This window comes from Pseudonaja textilis, chromosome 3, assembly GCF_049901715.1.
Source record: "Pseudonaja textilis isolate UNSWEBS1 chromosome 3, rPseTex1.2, whole genome shotgun sequence".
NCBI lineage: Eukaryota > Metazoa > Chordata > Lepidosauria > Squamata > Elapidae > Pseudonaja > Pseudonaja textilis.
Window position 1 is genome coordinate 138,748,540 of NC_141992.1, and position 13,145 is coordinate 138,761,684.

The 13,145-nt window shown below is 43.4% G+C and overlaps 1 protein-coding gene across 2 annotated transcripts in view; it reads right to left on the reverse strand.

Annotated features, from left to right (window-relative positions):
- Positions 1-2,122: 2,122 nt before the first annotated feature.
- MBOAT1 (membrane bound glycerophospholipid O-acyltransferase 1) overlaps positions 2,123-13,145 on the reverse strand; it is a 33,245-nt gene continuing 22,222 nt past the window's right edge. For both annotated transcript variants that reach the window (XM_087930941.1, XM_026699527.2), the window contains 4 exons: positions 6,292-6,356; positions 4,806-4,938; positions 3,821-3,972; positions 2,123-3,594 (listed from right to left, as the gene is read on the reverse strand). In XM_087930941.1, the coding sequence (XP_087787067.1) occupies positions 3,456-3,594; positions 3,821-3,972; positions 4,806-4,938; positions 6,292-6,356 (489 nt within the window). In that variant the 3' untranslated portion in view covers positions 2,123-3,455. The remainder of the gene's footprint in view (positions 3,595-3,820; positions 3,973-4,805; positions 4,939-6,291; positions 6,357-13,145) is intronic.

The window sequence follows — 13,145 nt, forward strand, 5'->3', positions numbered from 1 at the left end:
AGAGACACTGAAAGGCCAAGGAAAACAAAGATGGATGCACAACCACCATCCAGCTCTTGCCAGAGATTGTTCACAATGGTGGTGAATGGTCTTACCCGTTCACAAGTGTGACAATGTTGTTTCTGTCCCATAATGGTGCCTGAAACCTGGCTTGAAAGAGTCTAGGTCCATGATGGCAAACCTATGGCACACAGAGCCCTCTCTATGGGCACATGACCTATCATCCCAGCTCAGCTCTGTTGCGCATGCGCTAATGTACCTCCCGCTGGCCAGCTGGTCTTCGGGTCTCTGCCATGCATGTGTGGGACATGGGGCACATGCATAGGGAAGTGTGCAGGCACAGGGGTGATGTGCATGTGCAAGGGACATGCGTGGGAATGCGCGTGCATGCATGGAGGGTGGGACGCATGCGTGGGAAGCAACATGCATATTGCATTTTGATGCGCACGTGCGTTTTGGGCACTTGGTGCCAAAAAGGTTAGCCATCACTGGTCTAGGTAATCTGTTTCATTTAAGACCTTCAAAAGCTGCCAAGCAATCATCTTCCATATCATTTTCTCTCAGCTGGAGGGCTAGACAAAAATTGTCCAGACAGATAGGATTAAGAGGTGTTTTCTTTTTAAGGAGGGGCAAAACAGGGTCTCCCCAAAAGGCCCCTTCCTGCAGTCAAGAATTTATCACTGCCTGAAACCCACCTGGCTGTCAGTCCTGGAAGTGTTTACATGGATGTTAACTGCATATAATGAATTTAATTTTAATTACATTCAATTGTAAAAATTAAATTAGGTTTTTTACTCTTGCCCCATTATTTTTTGGAAAATAATGACTTTCCCACTCAAATGTAGTTTTTGGCCTAAAACTATTGCACGTAGTTATCCTAGATTATCTATATATACTTATTCTGCTGTTTGAAAACTGAGACCAAGGTACCACGTATGTAGTCACATTACACTTAAACAGCTTGAGTCTGAGATTATCTGGATGTATATCAATGAACCCCTTTAGAGATTCTTCTATGCATATGTATTTGTACAATATATGTCCATTTACAGCACAACGCTAAAAAATAAAGGTACAAAGATGTGTCAAAAAATGTTTAGGTTCTCCATTGCTTTTCAAACTTTTTTTTTTTAGTTAATATGTTTGTGACCACTAGATGGCACGACTGCTATGTCTCATTTGAAAGCAGTTACCTTTAAAAATATTGTCAAAACAGTTCCAGTAAGGAGTGGAGAAACTACTATTCCATAAAGTTGCAACTCCCAGAAACCCTATGAATAATCACTGGCTGGGCCATTTCATCTTTCGATTCAAATTTGTCACTCAGGGCAGCTTACATTCAAAAGATAAAGACAATTTTGCATTTAAGGGCCAAGTTAAGGAAATGTATTATTTACTAAACTTTTAGAGGTGGAGGGAAAAAAACAACTTTTAGAGGTGAAGGGAAAAAACAACTACCAAGGCAATTGCCTGGGACAGAGGTAAGGAAAAATTCCCTGTCCACACGGTTGATAAACTGGTTTTCCAGGTGAAAAAGAAAAGAGTATCAGTAAGAAATACTCCTTTAACTGACTGAAGATTCCTTCCTTCTGATTCATTGTAACTTGCATTGCTATGAAAAGACTGAAAATTTTGAAATTTACATCGTTTTAAAGTAATTATTATGCCTTGGAGAAGATCAAGATGGACTGTATAAGCATGGAAGAACATTTATTTTTATTTAGGGACAGAGCACCTGAAAAAAGGGGAAAACAAGATTTATACCTTTCAAATGTTAATATTTTTGTTTCCTTGTGCTGCTGAATGAGTCCTGAGATCCAGAACAAATCAGTTTATTTTCTGTTTCATACATTAAAATCATATAGAGATTTTTAAACCATTAATTCAAATTTCATAAAACTCAGGAACTTCTGGCAAACCTGAAATTGTCAAGACTTATACTATTAGTATAACGATTTGCAGGTCTAAATTACGACAAATAGATTCTAGGATACTTAATAACAAGGGTTTCTGTGTTCTTGTTTCTAATATGAGCTTGTTGAAATGTTAAAATTGGTAGGACTGGTAATCTTTTTAAAATTGCCCAATCAATTATACATTTACCAATGATTTCAATACTGCATTTCAATATTTTATTGATATTTCTTGAATTTTTAAATCTAATTAAGAATTTGAAATATGGCTCAGAGAAATTATCCAGAATGCATACAGACATAATGGTACAGTTCATAAAGACATAGTAACGTACACCGATAACATTAATTCCCCAAGCAGTATGTTTTGAGAAATGCATTACATAGAAGTCATATAAACCAAGTTTACATTACTTGCTAATGCTGATTTTGAACATGCCAGTCATTAATGTTTTTCTTTAAAAAAAAAGCTGCTGATTTTATAAAAAGATATTTGAACTTACTTGTTTTTACTCTTTGATATGAATACATGGCTTTGTTGGTTTCCATTTAATCTGAAAGTTTTTTTCCAACAATGCAACTCTTCAACAAACAAACAACAAACACCGAGACAAGCTGAAAGTTATTCAGAAACCAAGTTGCTTAATTCTTATTAATTTATTGTGCTTCCTCATAGCATTTATTTCTTTTAGAAAAATGCAAAAATAGCTTCCTAAATTCTATGGTTTAAAAAACATTTTTAAAATCAGACAATTTTAAAAATGCATAAACTGTACAGTTCAAGTTAAATCATTAATATAAATTGTCCCTGAGATATTTCCAAGAAAATTTTGCTTCCACATAACAAATGCTGTAATGGAATGATGATTCTATGATTGGTATCCTTCATTGTTCAGCCTAGAATGAAGACGAATCCATATATAGTTCAGATCACACAGAACAGAGATATATAGTTTTATATCTATAAGGATAACTAGAATCACAATATTTCAGTTCTTTATCATTATTTTCCAACCAAACAGCACATGCTTTTCAATTGTTCTAGGTGAATAAATCCCAAATATTTTATTTAAGATGCGAATATTCCTTTTTGCCGAAGATGAGGGAAAAATCTTAAACCCCAAGACCTTTTGATATGTTATGAGAAACTGTTTATGAAATTTTACAGTCTATTCCTTGGGAACAACACTGCCAGCATTTATTATCTTAACCAATTTGAAATGTTAGCCGGAAAAGGAAAACCTTAGAAGTTAGGTGAACCAACATGTCTGAACAATAGTTAATATATATTTTCAACAAATGAAACACAAGAATAAATATTTAAATGCAGTAGAACCCTTCTTTAAAACAGTTTCTTTCATTTGTAAAAATTTATAAATCTTATCCTTGAAGTATGTAAACACAACCAAGTAAGAGTTGTATTTGGATAAAAAGTCCAGTTCTGTTAAGTCCTTTAAAAAGTGTTTTAAACGAAGCAACAATATGTCTTCTCTGTAACTTCTGTTCGATGATTTTGAAGAGGAAAATTTTTTTTGTCGAGTCTCACTTTTGTTTCTTGCTTTTATTACAGTTGTGTGCCTCCATTTCAATGGCCTGGTTCCCTCCACTGAGTTTTTGAGATTTCTTTGGTAGCACCAATAATACCAATATACATAAAATGTGCATATGGAAATACAGTGATCTGGAAGTGATGAGAGACAATACAAACCGGTTACCAACTGCAATACAAAAACTGTGGCTTTAATTAAACCACTTTAATAAGTTCCACATCTCAGCCAAAGCCCATCATGACAGCTGAAGTGATATTCTGAGCAGATAATTTAAGGGGCTTTACACAGGACATTTCCTGTTCATCTGATCCAGTCATTCTAGTGCACAATTTGGAACTAATAGTAAAAATAACTTACTTGTATAATTTAATTGTCGGCTCAACAGCAAGAAGAACAAATGGTGCCACAGTGTAGCAAACCGACAGCTGAGTTGCCAACCAGGTAACCAGGTCATAACCCACCTTGAGCAGCTTGGATGAGATGAAGACGTGTCGACAATTGTTCCTAACCTAATTTTTTTTAAAAAAAAATATTGAAATGTTTTAAAAGAATTTTCACATAGTGTACCTCTCACCAATTTCTAGTCTATGTATATGCTGCCTGGTTTTGATAAAGTTTTGCTACAATGTATGAAAATATTTGCTTTCTTCTTCCTACTACTAATTAAAAAAAACTTTCAAAAGCTATGAGGAAAAGTTAGTGAGGTGAGAAGCTGAATAGAAACGGTAGAAATACTAACCCTATGAATAAGCCCCTTTCAGTTGAGTAAACAAGTTAGAAATTTAATCAGAATTTTTCTCCAAGGGCCAAATCTGGTATAATTATTAGCATGTAAAGATTTTTCTGAAATGGCACATATTTATCTATACCAGGGCTGTCAAACTCCTGGCCTGCAGGCGGGATGCATCATGCACTGTCCATGCTCCTGGCGCTTTAGCAAAGGGGAAATATGTCACGTGATGCTGCCATGAGCAAAGCTGGGGTAGCTGTGGCCTGCGTGACGCATCCAGCCCCGGAGGTTGTCTGTTTGACACCCCTGCATTAACAGAATAGACAAGAAAAACAACCAATTCTGACTTTTGTATATCTTTACAGAATTCAATAGGAGACACTGTTCCGTGTACTAATTATTCTAATACATGATGCTACTCAATGAAATATCTAGGAAATGGGTGTACGGTACTTACTTCCAAAAAACACGATATTTGAGATAGATACAATTTAATACAGTGAAGAGAAAATATGTTTTGCTTTGGAAATCAGTAGCTCTTGTGAAATCTATGATTGATTTTGTCTGGCCTTGTACCCACAGGACAAAAAGAAGATTAACGGGGATACATACTCTTCTGGCTGCCAGTGTCACAAAGATGCCAGTGGTAAATGTAAAATAATATCCGGGATAAACACCATGCCACAGAGCTGAGAGAAGAAATGTTGAGGCTGTAGGATACCAAGAAGTCCGATCATAACATACACTAAAAAGAAAATTAGAAAAAGAAAATATATAAATATGCAGGTTAGATGTAATTATATTTGAAACGATTCTGATTCTTTATCTGTTTCAATCAAAACTGTTCTTAGAAGAGTTTCTAAGGACTAGTTACCATTTACTGACTATTCCCCTATTTCACTACACATAAAAGAAATGACAAAAAAATTCTGATTTTAAATACCATCATTAATTGAACTTGGATCTTTCATACCTAGGTAATCTTAAAAGAATAAGTATCTAAAGCTCACAGCATTTGTGCAGCTCTTATAGAAACAACTTTACTTTATATATATATAAATTTATTGTTTTATCATAGAAAATAAAATACAAAACAGTAAAACAAACAAACAAAATGAAACAAAGCAAAACATGCATTCAACCCTAACAAGGAAAAAAATAGTGTACAAAAAGGAGGGAAGAATAGTCCATTAAATTTAACATTTAATATGTAGGATCCACCCTGACTGTGTGCTGAAAGAAATGAAAAAGCAATAAATTCTCCTCCCTTTTTACATATTATATGTATGTATGTATATATATATGTATGTCTGTAAATATGCTACACTAATTTCCAAATCCCTCTGTTAACCATCTGTTATTATATTTAGCACATAGAAAGTCCACAAATGGTATATAACTTTACTTTTGATCAGAAACTTACATAATTTCTATTTATATTTCAGTTTAACATTTATGGTTATGGTTATGTGTAGAAGTGTTCCTAAGGTAAGAAGTTGAAAGCATCTTATATTTGAAGCAATTCTTTTATTGCATTTGCTGATATTTAGAAAGATCACTGTTATAATTCCTAAATACATCTGGCAATGATCTAATAGTTTATTTATTTATGGAAAGGGATTCTCATCCCCGCTCCAGTAACACATGGAATTAAAATGGGTGAATGGTGTAAATTAAGAAAGTGTCACTGTTCTTATGCAGCAAATGAGGAAAAAGACTGTTCTTCAGGAACATTTTTGTATCAAAAGCTCCGTGAGCGCGCGCGCGCACACACACACACACAAACTGAGGTTATAGCGGAATAATACAAAAATTAAAACAGAAGCATTTTAGTCTAAGGTTGTGGGCCAACTTCTAGAAATGGATACACAGAGTGCCATTATTAGTAGGCAGTATCATTTGAAATTTTCTCTTAGGGCCAGGAGTGTATTGTGAAAATATATATTTTTTCTTTTATCATTATAAAATGATGAGAATTCCAGGGGAAAAAAATATTTTTCATTTTGACTGAATGCAACACCGTATCTCTAACATTGTATTTTAAATAAAGATTGAACCACTGTTGAAGAAATCCACAAAACACTTAATTTTTTTTTACCGTTTAAGCCAGGCCGTTGTTTGAATATTCCAGTTTTCAACATACATTTTAAAACTGGTTGCCATCTAAGAGTGAAACAAGCATGCATTATTAGGTTTCCTAATACTAAAAATGTCAGTTTCCGCCCATATTTTAAGTTACATTCGTTTTGTATGTTTCGTTACAGCTATTTTACACCCTATAATACACTTTTTAATTGGCAAAAGTCAACTAAAAATATACACTGCTCAAAAAAATAAAGGGAACACAAACATAAGACATCCTAGATCTGAATGAATGAAATATTCTTATTAAATACTTTGTTCATTACATGGTTGAATGTGCTGACAACAAAATCACACAATTATCTTTAATTTGATGTAATATCCTTAAAACAAGTCAAAATGAGGCTCAGTAATGTGTGTGGCCTCCACATGCCTGTATGACCTCCCTACAACACCTGGGCATGCTCCTGATGAGGTGGCGGATGGTCTCCTGAGGGATCTCCTCCCACACCTGGACTAAAGCATCCCCCAACTCCTGGACAGTCTGTGGTGCAACGTGGCATTGGTGGATGGAGCGAGACATGATGTCCCAGATGTGCTCAATTGGATTCAGGTCTGGGGAATGGGCGGGCCAGTCCATAGCATCAATGCTTTCATCTTGCAGGAACTGCTGACACACTCCAGCCACATGAGGTCTAGAATTGTCGTGCATTAGGAGGAACCCAGGGCCAACCGCACCAACATAAGGTCTCACAAGGGGTCTGAGGATCTCATCTCGGTACCTAATGGCAGTCAGGCTACCTCTGGCGAGCACATGGAGGTCTGTGTGGCCCCCTAAAGAAATGTCACCCCACACCATTACTGACCCACTGCCAAACCGGTCATGCTGGAGGATGTTGCAGGCAGCAGAACTGTTATGTCTTGGGAACCGGTTGGGGCTCCAACCGGGTCCGCTCTTTAAGCAGATTCAACAACCGTTCCTATTGGCTGGCGCCGTTTGACAGCCGGCATATAAAAAGCCGGCTGTCAAGCCAAGCCAGCCGTTGTTCGCACGCGAGTCTGCCCGTTCACCGGCAGACGCGACAACCACCGTTCATCAAATAAACATTGTGAACCGTATGCCCTGGTCTAGCCTCTCCTTTCCTTCGAACTACAACACTGGCGACGAGGATGGGATCGGAAGGCTAGTCAGGAGCATTTCCTCAAGGAACGGAAGCCGCAGCCGTTTGGTTTACCGAGCAAGCCGCAGCCGCTTGGATTACCGAGCATTGGGCTCAGAAGTGAAAGTGCTAGAGCCGCTCAGGTTAGATCTGCCGCGGTTAGCGAAGGCTGGGTGCTGTCAGTAAAAGTTGCAAAGGTTAGAGCACCACAGATAGTGAGAGTCGGGCGCTGAAGCCGCAGCCGCCCGCGCGCGCAGAAAAAGGGCGCGAAAATTCTAACGGCTGTCATTGAGCTGCAGCCACTAGAGCAAGCTACGGCGCTGAGAGCCTCAGCCGCCTCAATTACAAAAAGGACGCAAATTACAATAGAGGTCACTACAGAAGCCACCAAGTGAAATTGCGAGCGCCTCAGCCGCTTCCCCCCCAAAAAATAAATAAATAAAAAAGGCTCGAATTTTAAAGCGCTGTCAGTACAGCACCGCAGCCACAGCTGCCTAACGCTCGCAAAAGAGCGCGAAAATTCAAGCGCCTCAGGAAAGCCGAAGTCATTGAGTGAGACTAGGGCACTGTAGCCACAGCCGCCAACGCTCTCAAGCAGCATCAATCCAAGACCACGAGCACCCAGTGAGGCAGACCAGTCTACCAAGAGACTGAGGGGTCCAAAATGAATGTCCATTCAGTATTCCCCCCTTTCAAACCTGATGAGGAAAAGTGGGATTCGTATAAGAATCGCTTCAACCACTTTATCGATGCCATTGGACTGGCTGAAGTTTCGGAGCAGAGGAAGAAATCCTACTTCCTCAGCTACTGTGGGGCTGTAGTATACGACACCGCCACAGCACTCCTGGCCCCACGAGAAATCGGGAATGTCCCATGGGCAGAGTTGGTGGAAACGCTATCCAACCACTACTCACCAAAACCGTCTCAGATTGCTAGGCGCTTCGCCTTTAGGATGAGGAAGCAAGCCGAGGGGGAATCCATAAATCAATATATGGCAGCCCTGAGGACAGCAGCTCTACAATGTGAGTTCAAGAACTATTTGGACGACATGCTGCTCGACCAACTCGTTTGTGGGGTGAGGGATCTAAAACTCCAGAGGCGTTTGCTGGCTAGAAGAGACCTAAACCTCCCCAGGCAGTTGAAGAAGCCTTAGCTGCAGAACTTGCAGCACAGTCCGCAGCTGAGATCCAGGGCACCGCTTCCAGACCCAGCACTTCCTCCGTACACTCTGAAGTAGCGGTAAGTGAGGATGACCCTGCAGAATACTCCGATGTGCATCGCCTCAAGCCAACGAGACAGCCGCAGGTAGGAGCGAGGCCAAGAAACAACAGTGGCCCAAAACAAACTCTTTTATGCCTGACCTGTGGAGGTTCCCATTCCCGGCATCTTGCAGATTCAGAAACGCCACCTGCCACAACTGCCACAAGAAAGGTCACCTCGCAAGAGTCTGCCAGGCAGCGCACCTCTCCACAAAGATCCCCTTCCTCTCCTGTTCCCCGAAGGAAGGTAGAAAATGCCATACTTGCTACCAAGCCAACCACACACTTTACACCCCAATAAAATTACACTTTCTGTCTTACTAGAAGGTAATCCCTGCCGCATGGAGGTAGACACGGGTCAGCGCTCTCAATCATATCTTGGGACACACTTAAGAAGATCCAGCCCAGACTGACAAAGAACCAGCTGCAAAAGTGCCATCTCACCTTGAGAGACTACCAAGGAAAGAACATCCCCGTCCTCGGAAAGGCAAGTTTCTCGTGAAATTCCAAACCTTTAAAGGCCATTTGCCTTTAGTGGTTGTTAATGGTACCCTCCCTAGTCTTTTGGGGTTGGATTGGTTCCCCTCTCTCGGCCTTAGTATAAAAGGAGTCCATGCTGTCTCGACTTCTGATGTTGACTCCTTATTTACAGACTTCTCTGACATTTTTAGTAGTGAGTTAGGCTGCTATAAGGGCACTCCCATCTCCTTCTCAGTAGACCCACAGGCAGTCCCCGTTCGCTTAAAACCACGTAGAGTACCTTTCGCCATCCGCCCCAAATTGGACGCGGAACTAGACAAACTACTAAAACAAGGGGTGATAGAACCCACAGATTTCGCTAAATGGGAGACCCCAATAGTCACCCCGCTAAAAAAAGACGGTAATCTAAGAATTTGTGCTGACTACAAGACGTCAATCAACCGTTACCTACAGGTTAGCGCATATCCAGTCCCGGTCATTCAGCACCTGTTACACACATTTGAACCTGGCACCATTTTCGCCAAACTGGACATGTCACAGGCATACCAACAGTTCCCCGTGGATAACCAAACAGCTGACTTACAGACCATAGTTACACACAGAGGGGCATTCAGATGTAAGCGTCTCCAGTTTGGCGTAAGTGTAGCCCCAGGTATTTTCCAATCACTGATGGAGCAAATCCTCCAAGGTCTCCCCGGCGTAGTGCCATATTTCGATGACATCTTAGTCACAGCCAGGGACAGACCCCAACTCATCCAGAGAGTCAGGGCAGTATTAGAGAAGTTCAGGCAGCATGGCCTCAAACTAAAACGGGAGAAGTGTACCATCGCCACTAGACAGGTGGACTTTCTAGGCTACAGGCTAGACGCCTCAGGCATCCACCCGGTGGAATCGAAAGTCAAGGCCATCCACGAGGCGCCCACGCCTACCAACAAAACCGAGTTACAAGCCTTTCTGGGGTTATTGAATTTCTACGCTTCGTTTCTCCCACACAAGGCGTCAGTTGCGGAGCCACTGCACAGACTCTTAGACAGAAACACACCATGGCACTGGGGACCCAAAGAAAACCAAGCATTTGTGGCAGTCAAATCTCTACTCACCTCTGAGGCTGTCTTAATACAATTTGACCAACGCCTTCCTTTGGTCCTAGCCGCAGACGCATCCCCTTTTGGGATAGGAGCTGTCTTAAGTCACAGGCTCCCCAATGGCTCCGAGGCACCAATTGCCTTCTTTTCAAGAACCCTTTCAGCGACTGAGCGTAATTACAGCCAGGTTGATAAGGAGGCCTTGGCTGCAGTAGCAGCAGTCAAAAATTCCACGAATTTCTATTCGACACCAATTCGAACTTATTACTGATCACAAGCCGCTTTTAGGATTATTATCAGGGGAAAAGCAAACCCCGCAGATATTGTCGCCTAGAATGACCAGATGGACCTTATTCCTGGCGGCTTACTCGTACAAACTGGTCTATCGTCCCGGTAAAAATCTAAACCACGCTGATGCCCTCAGCCGCTGCCCTTGCCAGCCCCAGTCGAGGACCCAGCTCCTGTGCATGCCATTTTTGATGTAAACGAACTCAAGCTGCCGGTGACTGCAGACGACATAGCATCACATTCCAAGAAGGACAGAACAATCGCCCAGGTTCTGGACTGGGTAGGGAGGGGGTGGCCGGAAACTAACTATTCAGTTGATTTTGCCCCATTTAAAACTCGCCAGCTAGAGCTCTCTAAGTTGCAGGGATGCCTATTGTGGGGTACCAGAGTGGTCATACCAACCACCCTTCGCATACCCGTCTTGAAGATGCTGCACGAGGGCCATCCAGGAATTGTGCGGATGAAGGCGTTAGCTCGGGTTACGTCTGGTGGCCCGGGATGGACGATCAGATCGCCAAGTGGGTAAGCTCGTGTCGACCCTGTCAGGAATCTAGGGCAGCCCCGCCAACCGCCACACCCACAAAGTGGGAAAGTGCCAATGCCCCGTGGTCACGGCTTCACATCGACCTGGCCGGGCCAATGCACGGCAAGACCTTCTTGGTGGTCGTGGACGCCTATTCAAAATGGATAGATGTGGCCTTACTTCCCACGACCACCACACAGGCAGTTGTTAAAGCCCTGACTCACCTTTTCGTAACTCACGGACTCCCTGACACACTGGTCTCCGATAATGGCCCCCAGTTCACCTCGAACGAATTTAGTAGGTATGTCACCAATCTAGGCATCAGACACGTCTTCACGGCACCCTTCCACCCCGCCAGCAACGGGTTGGCTGAACGGGCAGTCAGATCAGCCAAGGAGGCGTTAGCCAGGTTCGGCCAAGTGGATTGGCATTCTAAACTGTCTCAATTCCTCCTAAGCCAGCATACCACACCGTGCACAGTTACGAACAAATCCCGGCTGAGCTGCTGATGGGGAGACGCCTGAGGACTACCTTAGACAGGCTGCACTTCACTACTGTCCAGACTCCCCTTTGGGGTCTGACAGTCTGGCCAGGAATTTCGCAGTTCAGGACCTAGTGTTTGCTAGGAACTACGCGGGGGACCCACTGTGGGTGGCCGGGAAAGTCGTGGCTGTCACAGGTCCGAGATCTTATCGGGTCCAACTTGAAGACGGTCGTGTGTGGCGAAGACACCTGGACCAGCTGCGGAGACGACGGAGCAGCCTGACCGGCCCAGACCCGTCTCCACCAGATGAGTCGCGGGCGCCACTCAAGGTCCAGCTAGTGATCCCCAGAGTGATCACCCTTCACCAACGGAGCAGAGGGAGCAGGCAGTAGACCGGGACTGCCAGCCGGGAGCACCACCGTTTATCCCCAGCGAAGGCAGAGACTTTCCCTGGCTCCAGTTCCTGCGCCGAGCCCTGTTCGCCCCCTGCGTACTCCTGACCAGGGGTCCGCGAACTTGTCTTCGCCCAATGACTCTCCTGAGTTACGCCGCCGGGTCGCCAACACAGACCACCGGTGTATCTCAAAGACTATATGTGTTCCCATCTAGGGGGAAGGGGTGTTATGTCTTGGGAACCGGTTGGGGCTCCAACCGGGTCCGCTCTTTAAGCAGATTCAACAACGTTCCTATTGGCTGGCGCGCCGTTTGACAGCCGGCATATAAAAAGCCGGCTGTCAAGCCAAGCCAGCCGTTGTTCGCACGCGAGTCTGCCCGTTCACCGGCAGACGCGACAACCACCGTTCATCAAATAAACATTGTGAACCGTATGCCCTGGTCTAGCCTCTCCTTTCCTTCGAACTACAACAAGAACGTTCTCCACGGTGTCTCCAGACCCTGTCACGTCTGTCACATGTGCTCAGTGTGAACCTGCTTTCATCTGTGAAGAGCACAGGGCACCAGTGGCGAATTTGCCAATCTTAGTGTTCTTTGGCAAATGCCAAACATCCTGCATGGTGTTGGGCTGTAAGCACAACCCCCACCTGTGGACATCGGGCCCTCATACCACCCTCATGGAGTCTGTTTCTGACTGTTTAAGCAGTCACATGCACATTTGTGGCTCCCTGGAGGTCATTTTGCAGGGCTCTGGCAGTGCTCCTCCTGTCCCTCCTTGCACAAAGGCGGAGGTAGCGGTCCTGATGCTGGGTTGTTGCCCTCCTACAGCCTCCTCCACGTCTCCTGATGTGCTGGCCTGTCTCCTGGTAGCGCCTCCATGCTCTGGACACTACGCTGACAGACACAGCAAACCTTCTTGCCACAGCTCACATTGATGTGCCATCCTGGATGAGCTGCACTACCTGAACCACTTGTGTGGGTTGTAGACTCTGTCTCATGCTACCACTAGAGTGAAAACACCGCCAGCATTCAAAAGTGACTAAACCATCAGCCAGAAAGCATAGGAACTGAGAAGTGGTCTGTGGTCACCACCTGCAGAACCACTCCTTTATTGGGGATGTCTTGCTAACTGCCTCTGCTTTCCACCTGTTGTCTATTCCATTTGCACAACAGCATGTGAAATTGATTGTCAATCAGT